General features: G+C 41.3%; 1 protein-coding gene across 1 annotated transcript in view; it reads left to right on the top strand.

Annotated features, from left to right (window-relative positions):
- LOC122555469 (cilia- and flagella-associated protein 44) overlaps nucleotides 1-18,472 on the top strand; it is a 177,994-nt gene that overhangs the window by 146,394 nt on the left and 13,128 nt on the right. Inside the window, exons 27-29 of the mRNA XM_043701496.1 lie at nucleotides 3,386-3,581; nucleotides 9,903-10,010; nucleotides 15,446-15,576. Of these exons, the coding sequence (XP_043557431.1) occupies nucleotides 3,386-3,581; nucleotides 9,903-10,010; nucleotides 15,446-15,576 (435 nt within the window). The remainder of the gene's footprint in view (nucleotides 1-3,385; nucleotides 3,582-9,902; nucleotides 10,011-15,445; nucleotides 15,577-18,472) is intronic.

The raw sequence follows: 18,472 nt of genomic DNA, 5'->3' as shown, positions 1-18,472 counted from the left end.
GCCCACTCCCTCCGTGACTCCCTCGTCAGATCCACACCCCCCACCCACCCAACCTCCACTCCCGGCACCTTCCCCTGCAACCGCAGGAGGTGCAAGACTTGCGCCCTCACCTCCCTCCAAGGCCCCAAAGGAAACTTCCATATCTGCCACAGATTCACCTGCACCTCCACACATATCATCTATTGCATCCTCTGTACCCGATGTGGCCTCCTCTATATTGGGGAGACAGGTCGCCTACTTGCGGAGCGTTTCAGAGAACACCTCTGGGACACCCGGACCAACCAACCCAACCACCCTGTAGCTCAACATTTCAATTCCCCCTCCGACTCCACCAAGGATATGCAGGTCTTTGGACTTCTCCATCGTCAGACCACAACAAAACGATGGTTGGAGGAAGAACGCCTCATCTTCCGGCTAGGGACCCTCCAACCACAAGGGATGAACTCGGATTTCACCAGTTTCCTCATTTCCCCTCCCCCCAGCCTGTCTCAGTCAAATCCATCGAATTCAGCACCGCCTTCCTAACCTGCAATCTTCTTCCCGACCTCTCCGTCCCCACCCCAGTCTGACCTATCACCCTCACCTTGACCTCTTTCCACCTATCACATTTCCGACGCCCCTCCCCCAAGTCCCTCCTCTATACCTTTTATCTTAGCCTGCTGGACAAACTTTCCTCATTCCTGAAGAAGGGCTTATGCCCGAAACGTCGATTCTCCTGTTCCCTGGATGCTGCCTGACCTGCTGCGCTTTTCCAGCAACACATTTCCAGCTATTGGGATTTTGGTCTAAGAGGAATGCATGTTTGCTGTCGACTATGTAATACTTGTTTAAATATTGATTACCATAAACTCCTTTAGTTCCCAATCCACCATGGCCAATTCGTGTATAACTTCATAGCTTCCTTTGTTCATGCTGTGACTAGAGGGATATGACAAACATCAGTACTTTGGTCCCGACTGTTTACAATATATTAAATGATTTGGGCACAGGGACCAAATGTAATGGGTGGAATCTTATAGAGGATTAAATAACATGGGCAATGGTGATGATTGTGGCAAAGTCAGACGAAAAATCTGGTCAGGCCCCTCTCACTGTCAGGAGCATCTCAATCCATCTTTTATGCTTTTGAGAAGTAGGGAGGTGTTTTCTCCCTCGACAGTGGTGATTTGCCACTTAAGGGGAATTATTACTTGTTAGATGGCTGTTAATGATCTAAACCACTTTATTAATATTCAAGTTCCTATCTTACCAAGTGCACCAAACAGATTAGACATTGAGTAAACACAGCATATGACCTGATTTCATATGCTTAGCAATCTCAGCTCTGAAGGGCCTCCATGTTGGACAAAGAGCATGACCTCAGGATATGCTCCACAGACACAAGCCCACCCACATCCATAGACATTGGTAACTGATTTGTGTGTCGGCCTCTAAGAAACTTCATGACATATCCCTGATCCACTTATAGGACACTTGTGCACTTCAGTGCTGCACCGTTAACTATTATTGTAATACTGCAGAAAGGACACAGTCTGATTAGGGACACAAACCAAGCTTATAGAGTGACTGGGATGCAGCTCTGGGCTGTTCATTCACTGCCATAACATTCATTTATTCTGAGCTGCCTAGGTGTTCACAACTTCCTTGCCTTGCCTTGTGCACTTTACTCCCTCAGCCTGAGTTACCAGGCTCATTTTACTGCTGTCTTGCCATGCCGTTTTGGGCATTCATAAAGACAGGTAGCTTGTTATGGTTATCAGCAGGCCTTAGCCAAGGAAAGGGGATAATCTTCAGTCAGGGGAGCTTGCACAGTAAGTGAAGGACAGCTTCTAATACCAGTCCAGGAGCTTAGACACTGTCAGTCAGCTACTTTGGGGCAGTCTGTGTATGTTCTCTGGAGAAGGGGTGAGGAGCTGAACTTTGCACAACACACCACTTGTCTTCAGTCTTTCTGCCCTATTGTGAATTGATGTTCTCTGGGAATGAAAGAGAGGCAAGCATTAAGAAAGGTGAAAGTAGGTCATAGCACTTACTGTTGGAAGAGGTGGGAAGCTGTCCTGAGCAAGTGAACAGTCATGTAGGCTTAGTGATGTCAGGAGGGGGTGGTTTGGAGTGAGGAATAGCAAGAGAGGAAAGCTAATAGTGAAAGTAGTAGAGTTGGAGCCTTGATGGGAGGTAGGTACTGTAGTAGAGATAGAGTGAGTGTGAGGTATCAAAGAAAAGATAGTGGTGCATGCTGCAAAGGAGAAAAGGCTTCTTCCTACAGTGCTGGGCATTTCTATAGATAGCTGGGACTGCTTTAACCCAAGCTGGCAGTTCTGGTGTTGTGGCCTTCACTGTTGATCCTGGAGATCCGAAAATCCCATCTCTGTGCCACCTAGTGCAGCAGGATTTCTAATTTCCTGCCCACAAAGCGTGTAACTATTTCCCCCTGCTTGCCATGTCCATATGTCATGATTGATAGTGTTTGGCCAATTACACAATAGGCTTTTAAAGATCACATGGCCACAAGGGATGCTGGTGAATTCTGGGATATCCGCTGAGTGTCAAATTGCTCTGGAATTAGCACATGGTAAGGTAACGCCAGAATTGGACATGACAGTTAGCATAGGTGGGTTGGTATTAATGAGGTGGGTTTGGTAAGCTGGGCCTTGAAGAAATCCCTCCAAAAACTTTGAGGAATCTTTGGAATTCTCTCCTGCCATTGGCTGTGGAAGTTCAATCCTTGAGTTGAGATTGACTGACTTCAAATTACCAATGGTGTAAACAGTTATGTGGACAGTAAAAGGCATTGAATTTTTCAGTCAGCAATGGTCATATTAAATGGTGGAGCAGGCTTGATGAACTCAATGATCACTGTTCATATGTCTTCTATGTTCAGGTTTAAGCCATTAGTTTCAGAATGAGCAATATCACTTCCAAATTTAATGTAAAATTATTTCACATTATGGTCACTACTTCACAAAAGATTATTTGCAACAGTTATCACTTATCCCTCCATTTACGATTAGCCCAACATATGCTCCCCTTAACATGGCCCAATCCCTCATTGGTTTCTCAATGTACTGCTCTAGCAATCAATCTTATACACACTCCTCAGAATTCATCTCCAACAGCATTGAGTTTCTTAGGATTATACTGTGCCTCACAGAACCAGTGCTATTTGCTGGCTTATAAACATTCCCAGCAATGTCTGCTGCCCCTTTCTTAGCTTCACCCAAACACTTTGAGACTTCAGATGTGGGGAGCCACTAGATGAATATGGTTCTCTTTAAGTTGAATGTTGTTTGTGGTCATTTTTGTGTCAGACTTAGCCAATTTTATACTTCAGAATCAAACTTTTGCTCTTTTACTCTGGCAGAAACTGTAGTACTTTCTATTACAGATTAAATCAGAGGAATGTTTGCAGCAGTTAGAGACCAAGAAACGTGAAGTAGTCAAACTCCAAGAGAAAGAGAAGGCACTTCATGCCACCTTCCTGATATCCCTGGGTGAAAACAACAAACATGCTGATTTTCTGATGAAAGTCTTCAAGAAGAAAATCAAACGTAAAAAAAAGAACGAAGCAAAAGTCACATCAGGTCTGTGCACTGAATGAGACCCGGAACCGTGATAAATTCATTAACATATTTTCCTTCAATGCTTTTAAGGAATATTCCCTTAAATCTGAGTTTTAATTTGGATTACAGATGAATGGAAGACTGAAAGCTTCCACGATTTCTGCTTTCTGATAACCACAGTAAAACACTAACCACTTATGAAGTTTTTATAATTACTTAGTAAGTGGGTGACAGTCATTCAACTCTTTATTTTGGACATCCTTGCATTACATTGCATTAGATTAGGAGGAACGTGTATAAGATTGGTTGTGAGAGCAGTACATTGAGAAATCAATGAGGGATTGGTGATGGTGCTCGCAAAACAGAACCAGTGAAATAATACAGGATTTCATTTGGCAATAGTAAAAGGTTGACACTAATATTCAAGTCCTGGTGTTTTCACATTAGATTACATAAGATTTATGGCACAGAAACAGTCCATTTGGTCCAACCAATCCATACTGGTATTTATGCTCCATGAGACCTTTTTTCCATATTTACACATCAGAATCTATCATCATGACCCTTTGTTCCAATTATCCTTTTATATACTTGTTTAGCTTTCACTTAAATGCTTCTTTACTGTGTTCTTTAACTGTTCCTTGGGGTTGCAAGTTCGACATTCTCACCATTCTGTGGGTAAAAAGGTTTATGAATTCCCTATTGGATTTCTTGGTAGTGTTTAGTTATCCTCTTTCCCCACAGGTGCAACATTTTTCATGTGTCCATTCCATTAAAATCATTCTTTATTTTGAAGAGCTCTGTGGGTTGACAAGCAATTATTCTTTCTCACGAGATTAGAGACTCAGCCTGCCAGTCTCTTCCTGATATGATTTTCACACATTTCTGGTATCAACATTTAAGTCTTCTCTGTACTCTCTCCTGGGAGTCTTTGTCTTCTGTGCGATAAGATAACCAGAACTGTCTTATGTGGTCTTACTAAGGTTCATTGCTGTCAAACTTTGATCAATATGCCTGTAAATGTATGAAGATGGTGGACATTTATACTTTTTGAAAGACAGCATTATTTTTCCACCATCAATGTAAAACTGAGTAATCTATGATTCCCTGGTCATGTTCAATGCCCCAATCTTTACTATAGGAACTTCATTCATTACCCTCTAATTCTCTGACACTATACCCTTTTTCTGATGAGATATTAAATACATGGTACAATACCCATGCTATCTCTCCCCCATATTCCTTTGAAATAGGTGGATACAATTCATCTGGATCTGGCATCTTGTCATTTTTGAGTTTTGAACAGTTGATTCAATATATCCCCTGTTTTAAGAGCAATTTTCTCATTGCTCATATCATCATTCAATATCATATCTATTTATTCTATCTCTCTAGTAATTACCAAAAAAAATTACTTAATATTTCCGCCATCCCACTATCATTACTCTAAGTGTTAGCCTTTCTTTCCTTTATTAGGTGCTCCTATGGTACAGTGCATAGTTCCCCTGCCTCTAAGCCAGAAACTCTGTGTTTCAGTCTCACCAAAAAGTTGGAAGATCAAGCCAGTCATTGGGCGTAAGAGTTGTAGAGATTCCTGGTCAACGATTGATGAAAAGAAAATTGGAGGCTCTGCCTTTACCGCCCGTTACTTCAGACTCCCTAAGTAAACTATAGCATATGACCATCATCCCTTAATGGTCTTAATCCCATCGTAACTTTTTAAAAATATTTTTGAGCTTGTAAACTTTACTAATTTGTTTTATGTTTCTTGATAATTTGTTTTCAAAGTTCATCTTTGCCATCTGATATAACTACTCTCCTTATCTCTTAATATTGTCTCCTATCCGATACTCCTCTGCCATCTAATTACTTAATGAATACCTTTTTCCTCACCCTCAAATGTTGCTTTATTCATCCATGGAGTTTCACAAGTGTTTAGTTTGTTCTTTAGCAAAATATTATTTTCTTGCATGCTATTGAATACTGTTCCAAGTATTTCCTATTGTAATTCCACTTTGTTGTCTCCCGACATAATTGCTCACATTATTTTCCCAAGCTGTATTCTCAGGCACTCAAAATGAGATTTTCTTCAATCTATTAAACTATGTCCCTCTCTACCAACATCTTATAGTGTATTATGTGATTGTTACTATTACCTGATTGTCACTATTACTTCTTCTGATCCATTCTCTATTACTAGGTGCAATAGTCTTCCCTATTTGAACATTTTATATATTAGGTTGCAAAGCAGACCTGTACACATTATCAGATCTCTATTCCTTTATCCCATTTAGTTACCTCTTCTGACAAATGAACACTACAGGACTTGGGAGCAGAAGGAGATCATTCAGCTCATCGTGTCTGCTCTGCCATTCAGTGATATCATAGTTGATCTAATAATCCTCAACTCCACTTTCCTACCTTTCCTCCATAACCTTTGGTTCCCTTACTGATTAAAAATCTATCTATCTCAACCTTGAATAGTATTCATGACCCAGCCTTGATAGTAAAAACTTCCACAGATTCACTACACTCTGACAGAAGAAATTCCTGCTCTTCTCTGTTTTAATTAAGTGACCCTTATTGTGAGATTATGTACTTTGATCCGAGATTCTCCCACAAGGGGAATAAGTACCTTATCCACTCCCCTAAAAATCATATATGTTCCAATAAGTTCACCTTTTATTCTTCTAAACTCAAATGTGTACAGGTCCAATCAACTCAACCATCCTTCCATATTTGGTATTAACCTAGTGAACCTTCTCTGGATTGTCTCAATGTCAGTATATCTTTCCTTAGATAAAGGGCTCAAAACTGTTCACATATTCCAGCTATGGTCTGACAAGTGCTTTGTATAGTTTTAGCAAGATTTCTCTATTTCTATACTCCATTCCCTTTGAAATAAAGGCCAACATTCCATTTGCCTTTCCTATTACTTACTAGCTTTTTGTGATGTATACATTTGGAGTTTCATTTAACCTGACTATATCCTTCTGCAGACTCTTTGTGCCGTCCTCACCAATTGCCTTCCCATCTATTTTTGTGTCATGTCCAAACTTGGATAAAGAAAATGAATGTACTATTGCAAATCACAAATATATATACTGTAAATAATTCCAAAAGGTTGCCATCCTGAAAATGCCCCCCATATCCTCATGCTCAATCTTCTATTAGTTAGCTAATCCTTCATTCATGCTAATATACTACCTCAACACTGTGGGTTCTTATGTTATAAAGTAAACTAATATGTCTGTGAGTGTTATGCATCAGTGTTTACTATGGAGAACGTATGGAAGCTAGGGAACATGAGGAAATAAATAGCGACAGCTTGAAAAATATCCATATTGCAGACAAGGAGGAGGTGCTGGATGTCATAAGATCCATAAAGGTGGATAAATCCCTGGGATTTGATCAGGTGTGCCTTCTGGGACGCGAGGGAAATGTTTGTTGGGCCCATTGCTGAGATATTTGTATCATTGATAGCCACAGGTGAGATGCTGGAAGACTGGAGGTTGGCTAACGTGGTATCACTATTTAAGAAAGTTTGTAAGGAAAAGCCAAGGAAGTGTAGACCAGTGAGCCTGACATCGTGGTGGGCAAGTTGTTGGAGCGGTTCCTGAGGGACAAGATTTACATGTATTTGGAAAAGTAGGGAATGATTAGGGATAGTCAACATGGCTTTGCACGTAGGAAATCATGTCTCACTAACTTGATTGGGTTTTTTAAAGAAGTAACGAAGAGGATTGTTAAGGGCAGAGCAGTGGACATGATCTATATGGGCTTCAGTAAGGCATTCGACAAAGTTCCACATGGTAGACTGGTTAGCAAGGTTAGATCAGGTGGAACACAGGGAGAACAAGCTATTTAGATACAGAACTGGCTGGAAGGTAGGAGACAGAGGGTGATGGTAGAAGGTTGCTTTTCAGACTGGAGGCCTTTGATCAGTGGTGTTTCACAAGATTAAATGCTGGATCCACTGCTTTTCGTCATTTATATATGTTTTTGATGTGAACATAGGAGATATGGTTAGTAAGTTTGCAGATGACCCCAAAATTGGAGGTGTAGTGGATAGCAAAGAAGTTACCTCAGAGTATAACGGGATCTTGATCAGATGGGCCAATGGGCTGAGGAGTGGCAAATGGAGTTTAATTTAGATAAATGTGAGGTGCTGCATTTTGGAAAGGCAAATCAGGGCAGGACTTTATCATTAAGTATATAAGTCCTGGGGAGTGTTGCTGAACACAGAGACCTGGGAGTACTGATTCATAGTTCCTTGAAAGTGGAGTCGCAGGTAGATAGGCTAGTGAAGAAGGCAATTGATATGCTTGCTTTTATTGGTCAGTGCATTGGGTATAGGAGTTGAGATGTGATGTTGTGGCTGTACAGGATGGTGGTTAGGCTGTTTTTGGAATACTGCATTCAGTTCTGGTCTCTCTGCTACATGAAGGATGTTGTGAAACTTGAAAGGGTTCAGATAAAATTTACAAGGATGTTGCAAGGATTGGAGGGTTTGAGCTACAGGGAGAGACTAAATAGACTAGGCTGTTTTCCCTGGAGCATTGGAAGCTGAGAGGTGACCTTATCGAGGTTTATAAAATCATGAGGGGCATGAATAGGACATAGGTTTAAGGTGAGAAGGGAAAGGTTTAAAAGGGACCTATGGGGCACTGTTTTCATACAGAGGGTGGTGTGTGTATGGAATGAGCTGCCAGAGGAAGTGGTGGAGGCTGGTACAATTGCAACATTTAAAAGGCATCTGGATGGGAATATTAATAGGAAGTGTTTGGGGGATATGGCCAAATGTTGGCAAATGAGACTAGATTAATTTAGGATATCTGGTTGGCATGGAGCAGTTGAACCAAAGGATTTGTTTCCATGCTGTACAGCTCTATGACTCTATGGTGCCTTATCAAACGTCTTCTGAAAATATGAATATATTACATTCATTGCTTCCCCTTTATCTATCTACTTGTTAACTTTCAATGAACTCTTATAAATCTGTTAGGTATGATTTCCTCTTCACGAAGCCATGCTGGCTCTGCTTGATCTTATAATATACTTCAAATGTTCCACTATTTGATCCTTCATGGTAGACTGTAACAGACATTAAACTAACTGCTCAATAGTTATCTGTCTTTTGTAATTTTACCTTTTTTAATAAGAGTGTTACATTTGCCATTTTCCAATCCATTTCCAGAATCTAAAGGTTATTGGACGATTGCTACCAGTGCATCCATTATCTCTGCGCTACTTCCTTCAATATTCAGATCTAGGGGATTATCGTCTTCAGTCCTGTTATTTTCCCTAGCACTTGTTCTGCAGTTATTGTATTTATTTCTTCTCCTCTCTTCACCCCTTGATTATTTAGTAATTTTGGAATGCTATTCATATCTTATACTGTGAAGACTTATTCAAAGTATTTATCCACCTTCTGTGCCATTTCCTGGTTCCTCATTATTGTTTCCACAGCCATATTCTCCAAGGGACATATATTCACTGTTTCCTCTCTCTTCCTTTTTATACATTTCAAGAAGCTTTTGCTGTCTGCCTTGATGTTACTTGTAAGTTTACCCTCAAAGCTTATCTTCTTCATTTTTTTTAGTAATCTTTTGTTAGTTTTTTTCAAACTTTACAAAATTTATGGCTTACCACTAATCTTTGCTATATTGTATGTTATTTTTCCTTAACTTCCCTGGTTAACCACGGTTAGCTTATCCCTTTCCTGGAATCCTTCTCCCTCACTGGGATATGTCTTTGCTGTGAAACACAAACTATTTTCTTAAATGTCTGTCGCTTTTGCTCAACTGTTTTTGCTGCTAAACCCCATTCCCAGTCCATTCCAGCCAGCTGTGCCTTCAGTCCTTTATAATTTAGTCTCATTTATCATAAAGGAAAGTGAAGTATCCCACAAGTATACCATGTTTGTTACAGAATTCCTTAATTTGCATATTTCTGCCTCTGCGTCTGACTCTGTGATGTTATTTCCAAAACATTGCAACCCTTCTTGGTCTTGTTGGTAGAGCACAGATAAGCTAAGTATTAGAACATAGAACAATACAGCGCAGAACAGGCCCTTTGGCCTTGATGTTGCGTCAACCTGTGAACTAATCTAAGCCAATCACCCTACACTATCCCATCATCATCCATATGCTTATCCAAGGACTGTTTAAATGCCCCTAATGTGACTGAGTTAACTTAGATTTTCTAGTATTCTTAGATTCAGTGCAGCCTGCAGATTTTTACACTAAGTGCACACTGGGCTCTCACATATTAATATTGACAGTGACAGTAGTAATTGTGAAGCCACTATTACATTAGTCTGATATGATTTTTCATCTACAGAATCAGATGAAGAGAGTGATGAAGAATCGGATGAGGACTTTGGCTACAGTGATGAGGATGAATCAGATTCTGATGATGGTGGCGTGGATGACTCTGCTTGTCCAGAGAGTAAGAAATATATTAGTGTCTTGGTCTAAACTATCACTGACAAAATCAGTAAAAATATTTTATTTAAATAATTGGACATAAGAAAGAACTTGTATTTATATATCATCTTATTTCATCCACAGGATATTCCTAATATGCCACATAATTTTATATCTTCCTTTGTTTTCTCACACAGCCACAACTGTCATTCTGATAACGAGCCTCTTTCTCCCTCTTTAGTATCATTTCTGATGTTAATACAACTTACCAGAAGCCACAGCAGATCTGTAATCTATAGTCATTTCTTTTCGCTCCTGTTTCTACATGTTCACTTGCTCACCTTTACATACACATTGTCATTGTTCCAAGAACTGCACATATGGATTTTACTGCACATTTGAATTTCCTGAGAAATTAAGCACACTGCACATGCTCAGATTCAGCAGTCCAAATTCACAAGAACAACCAGTAAAAATCCAAATCAAGGCTTTTGGGAGAAGCAGTGTGTTTCAAATTAAAAGACAATTCAGCAGATGAATATAAACGCGCCTAGATTGAAAGTAAGAGGGGAATTGTCAAATGATATCAAACACATAAGTAAATGGAGTGAGAAGCTTTGGAAGTGGCTGACTACAGCACATAGCTGATGTCCCTGGCTCTTTGACATGGAAGAAGTGTGTCCAGTTGCAGCTCTTGTTAGACCGCATGACAGTTCTGGAGCTGTGGATGGACTCACTCTAGAGCATACGTGATGCTGAGGGGGTCATGGATAGCACATTTAGTGGATTGGTCACACCGCAGATTAGGATTGATGAGGGAGAAAGGGACCAAAAGGCAGAGAAAGAGCAGGAAGACAGTGCAGGCGTCCCCTGCGGTCATCTCTCTCCAAAACAGGTATACCATTTTGGATACTGTTGGGGGAGATAGCTCACCAGGGGAGGGCAGTAGTAGCCAAATTCATGGCACCATGGCTGGCCCTGCTGTTCCAAAGGACAGGAATAAGAGTGGAAAGGTTATAGTTATAGGGGATTCAATTGTAAGGGGAATAGATAGCGATTTCTGTGGTCAAAAATGAGACTCCCGAATGGTATGTTGCCTCCCAAGTGCACGGGTCCGGGATGTCTCAGATCGACTACAGAAAATTCTCAAGGGGGAGGGTGAACAGCCAGTTGTCGTGGTGCATGTAGGCACCAATGATATAGGTAAAAAAATGAGGCGAGGTCCTACCCGAAGAATTTAGGGAGTTAGGAACCAAGTTAAAAAGTAGGACCTCAGAGGTAGTAATCTCTGGATTGCTACCAGTGCCACGTGTTTGTCAGAGTGGAATGATAGAATATTCAAGATGAGATAGTGCAGGAGGGAGGGATTCAGATTTTTGGGACATTGGGACCAGTTCTAGGGGAGGTGGGACTATTACAAATTGGATGGTCTACACCTGGGCCGGACTGGAACCAATGTCCTTGGGGGTGCTTTTGCCAACGCTGTTGGGGAGGGTTTAAACTAATGTGACAGGGGGATGGAACCAAATGAGGTGGTTAGTGGACAGGAAGGAGGTAGTAACTAAAGCCTGTAAGGAACTAAATAATGATGTCAGTGTGACTAAGGGGAAGAGTAGGCAAGTGGCAGAGGATGAATGCTGAGGGACTGATGGTCTGAGGTGCATTTGTTGTAATGCAACAAGTATAGTAGGTAAGGCAGATGAACTTAGTAATAACAATAACATCATATTCCCAGGTACTAATCCAAGCCCTGAGCCTTGTTTGAGGGAAAGGCATGATTAGCAATTATATATCTCAGGATATCAGTGCTTCTGGCGGGATAGAGAAGGAGGTAAAAGGGGTGGAGGAGTTGCATTACTGGCCAGAGAAGATATCACAGCTATGCTGAAGGAGGGCACTATGGAGGACTCAAACAGTGAGGCAATATGGGCAGAGCTCAGAAATAGGAAGAGTGCAGTAACAATGTTGGGGCTGTACTACAGGCCTCCCAACAAATATGTAGAGAGATCATAGAAAGATGTAGGAACAACAGGGTGGTGGTGATAGGAGATTTTAATTTTCCCAACATTGACTGGGATTCATTTGGTGTTCGAGGTCTCAACGAAGCACAATTTGTAAGGAGCATTCAGGTGGGTTTTCTAGAGCAGTATGTAAGTAGTCCAACTCGGGAAGGGGCCCGGCCAAGTGGTTAAGTTTCACTGGGGAATTACTTATGGAATTGTGATCACTATTCCCAAAATTTTAGAATACTCATGGACAAAGACGAGCGTGGTCCTGCAGGAAGAGTGCTAAATTGGGGGGAGACCAACTATACCAAAATTTGGCAGGAGCTGGAGAATGTAGATTGGGAGCAGCTGTTTTAGGGTAAATCCATATTTGATATGTGGGAGGCTTTTAAAGAGAGGTTGATTAGAGTGCAGGAGAGATATGTTCCTGTGAAAATGAAGGATAGAAATGGCAAGGTTAGGGAACCATGGCTAACAGGTGAAATTCTAAGACTAGCTAAGAGGAAAAAGGATGTGTACATAAGGTCTAGGTAACTGAAGACAGACGAAGCTTTGGAAGAGTATTGGGAACGTAGGACCAATCTGAAAGGAGGAATTAAGAGGGCTAAAAGGAGTCATGAGATCCTTAGCGAGCAGAGGGATAGAAATGGCAAGATTAGAGAACCATGGATGACAGGTGGAATTGTGAGACTAGCTAAGAGGAAAATGGATGCGTATATAAGGTCTAGGTAACTGAAGACAGACAAAGCTTTGGAAGAGTACTGGGAACGTAGGACCAATCTGAAAGGAGGAATTAAGAGGGCTAAAAGGGGTCATGAGATCCTTAGCGAGCAGGGTTAAGGAAAACCCCAAAGCCTTTTCTTCATATATAAGGAGCAAGAGGATTACTAGGAAAAGGGTTGGCCCACTCAAGGACAAAGGAGAAAGTTATGCGTGGAGTCAGAGAAAATGGGTGAGATTCTTAATGAGTACTTCACATCAGTATACACTGAGGAGAGGGACATGGCGGATGTTGAGGTTAGGGATAGATGTTTGATTACTCTAGGACAAGTCAGCATAAGGAGGGAGAAGGTGTTGTGTATTCTAAAAGGCATTAAGGTGGACAAGTCCCCAGGTCCGGATGGGATCGATCCCAGGTTATTGAGGGAAGTTAGAGAGGAAATAGCTGGGGCTTTAACAGATTTCTTTGCAGCATCCTTGAAAACGGGGGAGGCCCTAAAGGACTGGAGAATTGCTAATCATGTCCCCTTGGTTAAGAAGGGTAGCACGGATAATCCAGTTAATTGCAGACCTGTGAGCCTGACGGCAGTGGTAGGGAAGCTACTGGAGAAGATACTGAGGGATAGGATATATACCCATTTGGAAGAAAATGGGCTTATCAGTGTTAGGCAGCATGGTTTTGTGCAGGGAAGGTCACGTCTTACAAATCTAATAGAATTCTTTGAAGAGGTGACAGAGTTGGTTGATGAGGGAAGGGATGTAGATGTCACATACATGGACTTCAGTAAGGTGTTTGATAAGATTTCCCCACGATAGGTTGATGAAGAAGGTGAAGTTGCATGGGGTCCAGAGTGTTCTAGCTGAATGGATAGAGAACTGGTGAGGCAATAAGGGACAGAGAGTAGTGGTGGAAGGGAGCTTCTCAAAATGGAGACCTATGCCCAGGGATCTGTGCTGGGACCACTATTGTTTGTGATATACATAAATGATCTGGAGGAAGGTGTAGGTTGCCTCATAAGCAAATTTGCAGATGAAACTAAGATTCGTGGAGTAGCAGAGATAGTGAAGGGGACTGTCAGAGAATGCAGCAGAATATAGATATATTGGATAGTTGGGCAGAGAAATGGCAGATGGAGTTCAATCTGGACAAATGCGAGGTGATGTATTTTGGAAGATACAATTCCAGAGCAAACTATACTGTAAATGGAAAAATACTGGGGACCATTGATGTACAGAGAGATCTGGGTGTTCAGGTCCATTGCTCCCTGAAGGTGGCAACACAGGACTGTAGAGTGGTCAACAAAGCATATGGCATGCTGTTCTTCACTGGACAGGAAATGGAGTACAAGAGTTGGCAGGTCATGTTACAGTTGTATAAGACTTTGGTTCGGCCACATTTGGAATACTGAGTACAGTTCTGGTTGCCACATTACCAAAAGGAAGTGGATGCTTTGGAGAGGGTGCAGAGGAGGTTCACTAGGATGTTGACTGGTATGGAGGGTGCTAGCTATGAGGAGAGATTGAGTAGATTAGGATTATTTTCATTGGAAAGAAGGAGGTTGAGAGTGGACCTGATTGAGGCCTACAAAATGATGAGAGGTGTAGACAGGGTGGATAGCAAGAAACCTTTTCCCAGAGTGGGGTCACAATTACTACAGGGTCATGAGTTCAAAGTGAGAGGGCAAACGTTTAGGTGAGGTATGCGTGAAAAGTTCTTCCCACAGAAGGTGATGAGTGCCTGGAATGCATTGACAGCGGAGGTGGCAGAGGCAGGGATGATAGTGTCATTTAAGATGTATTTAGACAGTTGCATGGATGGGCAGGGAGCAAAGGAAAACGGACCCTTAGAAAATAGGCAGCAGGTTTAGATAGAGGATCTGGATCGATGCAGGCTTAGAAGGATCTGTTCCTGTGCTGTAATGTTCTTTGTTATAAGCTTCAAAATGACAGAAAGCAAACATTGAGGAAAAGAATGAAGAAGTCATGTTCTACGTAGTTTCACAAGTAACTGATCAGGCCATAGTAAAGGGGGAAGCTAAGAAGTGATTTAAGAGGTTTAGAAAAGGATGCAGAGTTTTGGGATATTATGGACAGGGGAAGACTATTTACTCCAGTATCTAGATTAGAGTGGTGCTGGAAAAGCACAGCAGTTCAGGCAGCATCCAAGGAGCAGTAAAATCGACGTTTCGGGCAAAAGCCCTTCATCAAGAATAAAGCATCTGCAGTCATTGTTTTTACCTATTTATTCCAGTTCAAAGTCACCAATCTGAAATTACTGCTCAGAGAATGAGGAGTATGACCAAGAAAAAGATATTTATACTGAGGAATAATAGAACATGAGTGTGGTTTAAGCAAAGACCAGGACATCTTTTAAGGGAAATGAGTCACAGACTGAGAAATATAGGCAGTGGGATTAGTTTGGGATTGATACAGGACTATGGACAGAGAGCAGGGCAGTGGGGTTAGTTTAAGATTGATGCAAGGCTTTGGGGACAGTGGGACATTGGAATTAGTTTCATATTGATACAAGTTTATGGGAAGAGAGTGTAGCTTTCTGAGTAGTTTGTGACTGATACATGGCTATGGAGAGAGAATGGAATTAGTTTGGGATTGATACAAGCTGTGGGGAGAGAGTGGGGTTCCTTTGAGGCAATTAGCTATCATTGTGCTGTTGTGATAAATTTGGTTTAATAACAAAGCAACCTTGTCAGATCTTGTTTTGTTTACACAGCTTGTGACCCAGCACTATTTGAAAACACCCTTCAACTTCGAGAAAAGCGATTGGATATTGAGGAAGCCTTGGCTGAAGAGAAAAAAACAGTGGAATTAATAAAGAAAGAATATGACATGATTGCTAAGAAGGTTTGTGATTTCTGTTTCTCTGCAATTTAAAAAAAACTATGCTTAAAGTAACCTTTCTCACAGCAGGAATATAAAGCTAGTTCCACAGAACAGTCAGACTCAAAATGTTAACTGTTTCTCTCTGCACTGATGCTGCCAAAGCTGAGTTTATGTAGCACTTTGTTTCTAGTTCAGATTTTCAGTGTCCATGGAGTTTTGCTTTTGGAATATATAGCTTATTTGGTCAAATAGCAGTGGAATAAATTGCAATGGAAGCAGCAAAGGGCCAATAGGAAAATATTACTTCGGGATATAATCACTTGTGGAGTTGCATGAATGAATAACTCCACTGTTTATCATAGAATCCTTCCAGTGTGGAAACAGGCCATTTTGCCCAACAAGTCCACACCGACCCTCTGAAGGGTATCTCACCCAGACACATTCCCCTACACAATTACTTTACATTTCCCCTGACTAATGCATCTAAACCGACACATCCCTGAACACTATGGGCAATTTAGCATGGCCAATTCACCTAACCTGCACAACTTTGGATTGTGGGAGGAAACTGGAGCACCCGGAGGAAACCCATGCAGACATGGGCAGAACATGCAAACTCCACACAGACAGTCCCCTGAGTTTGGAATCGAACCCGGTCCTCGCTGTGAGGCAGCAGTGCTAAACTCTAGGCCATCGTGCCACCCATTTGTGACTACTTACCTGAAAACCCATTAACACCATGTCTGTTTTGACTTGCATCATTTAGTTCATCTTGTAGATGGTATATGCTGCTGCTACTGTACATCAGTGCTGAAGGTAATAGATAGGATGCCAGTCAAGTGGGCTATTTTGTTCAAATGGTGTTCAGATCCTCAGTAATTTAGCTGCACTAATCGTGGCAAGTCATACTCCTGACTTGTGCCATGAGGGTGAACAGGTTTGGGGGATCAGAAGTGAATTACTTGTCACAAAACTCCAAGATTCTAACCTGCTGTTGTAACTACAATATTTATATAGCTGGTCCAGTTGAGTTTCTGGTTAATGGTAGCCTCAGGATGTTGCTAGTTGGTGATTCAGAGATGGTGATGCCGTTGAACGTCAAAGGGTGATGGTTAGATTGTCTTTCAAATGGCTTTTGATAAAGTGCCTCATAATTAACTTGCTAGGAAAAACAAAGCTCATTGGTTAAAAAGGGGTAGTGCCACATGGATACGCATTGGCTTACTGATGGGAAGTTGTGAATAATGACGAATTGTTCTCCAACTGGTTGTTTCCCTACTGTGTCTCTTGACATATATATAAATAACTTAGATTTAGGTGCACAGGAAAGAATTTACAGATAACACAAAACTTAGAGTAGTTTGAACTGTGAGGAAGATAGTGATTGTTTTCAAAAGTTGGTGGAATGGGTGGACATGTCGCAGATGAAATTTAATGGACAAGAGTGTGAAGTTATTCATTTTGTTAGGAATAACGGGGAGAGCCAGTATAAAATAAAGAGTACAATCCTAAAGGATATTCAGGAGTAGAGGGGCCTGGATGTAAATGTGAACAAATCATTGAAGGTGCAAAGTAGGTTGAGGAAATGAATAACTAAGATCCTGGATAAAATACCAGTTCTGTAGAAATCTTTGGATGAAGATATAATTTATAAAGCAGTACTCCTGAGAAGGGGAGATAGTAGTAAAATAGATGAGTAATTTAGTGATCGTCCCAGATCTCATTTTCCACATGGGAATTTGCTGCCTTCGGTGCTCAATGTCGAGTTCAGTAATTTTAGAATCTGAACACCTATTTCCTTTACCCACTCCCACACCCCAGACACTGTCATGACATGGGCTGCTTTGAGCACTGTCAACCCATTTTCACCTTCATTGTCGCCAATATTGGCTTTCTTGTATATTATTGTCTATCATTTAGTCAGCCAAACTGTTCTTCTCTCTCTCTGGGCTCCCTCCAAATCTATCCAAACACTCCTTTCCCCCTCCAACCCCTGTCATCAACATCTATATAGCCTTTTTGTAGCTACTATTAGTTCAAGGGTCACTGGCTCTAAGATGTCAGCTATGCTTTCTCTCCACAGATGCTGCTAGACTTACTAAATTTTCAATCAGTTTCTGTTACTGTATTCTATCTTCATTTCTCCTCCTCAACAATAAAACAAGTCTATTATAATTAAATCTGCAACATTATGTGCTTATGTTTTAATGAGAGGTCACCTTGTTAAAACCAAAACAAAACAATATATGATCTATCAAGCAATATTTCAGTCCGGGTTCTGACTTGCCCAGTAATACTGTCAGCTGTGATTATAACAAGGAAATTAGAAATAAGAAGCATGTGTTATGAGGGCAATACAGTAATTAGAGGAACGTTGATGTTAATTTAGAATTGGCAAAATTGAATTTGCAGTCATAAAGAGAATGGATTAATGAAACATATCTAAAATTATTTTCTAGATTAGTTTGCAGAGGAACCAATTTATGAACCTGTGAATTTAACATTGTGTAATGAGGAAAGGTTAATAAACTTTTGGTAAAGGTTAGCTGGGGAGGAATTACCACAGCTGAAAATGGATTGCTGGAAAAGCGCAGCAGGTCAGGCAGCATCCAAGGAACAGGAGAATCGACGTTTCGGGCATAAGCCCTTCTTCAGGAATGAGGAAAGTGTGTCCAGCAGGCTAAGATAAAAGGTAGGGAGGAGGGACTTGGGGAGGGGCTTTGGAAATGCGATAGGTGGAGGGAGGTCAAGGTGAGGGTGATAGGCTGGAGTGGGTTGGGGGCGGAGAGGTCAGGAAGAAGATTGCAGATTAGGAAGGCGGTGCTGAGTTCGAGGGATTTGACTGAGACAAGGTAGGGGGAGGGGAAATGAGAAAACTGGAGAAATCTGAGTTCACCCCTTGTGGTTGGAGGGTTCC

Source organism: Chiloscyllium plagiosum, chromosome 12 (genome assembly GCF_004010195.1).
Source record: "Chiloscyllium plagiosum isolate BGI_BamShark_2017 chromosome 12, ASM401019v2, whole genome shotgun sequence".
Classification (NCBI taxonomy): domain Eukaryota; kingdom Metazoa; phylum Chordata; class Chondrichthyes; order Orectolobiformes; family Hemiscylliidae; genus Chiloscyllium; species Chiloscyllium plagiosum.
Note: the sequence above shows the minus strand (reverse complement) of the source record. Positions and strands in the feature narration are given on the sequence as shown.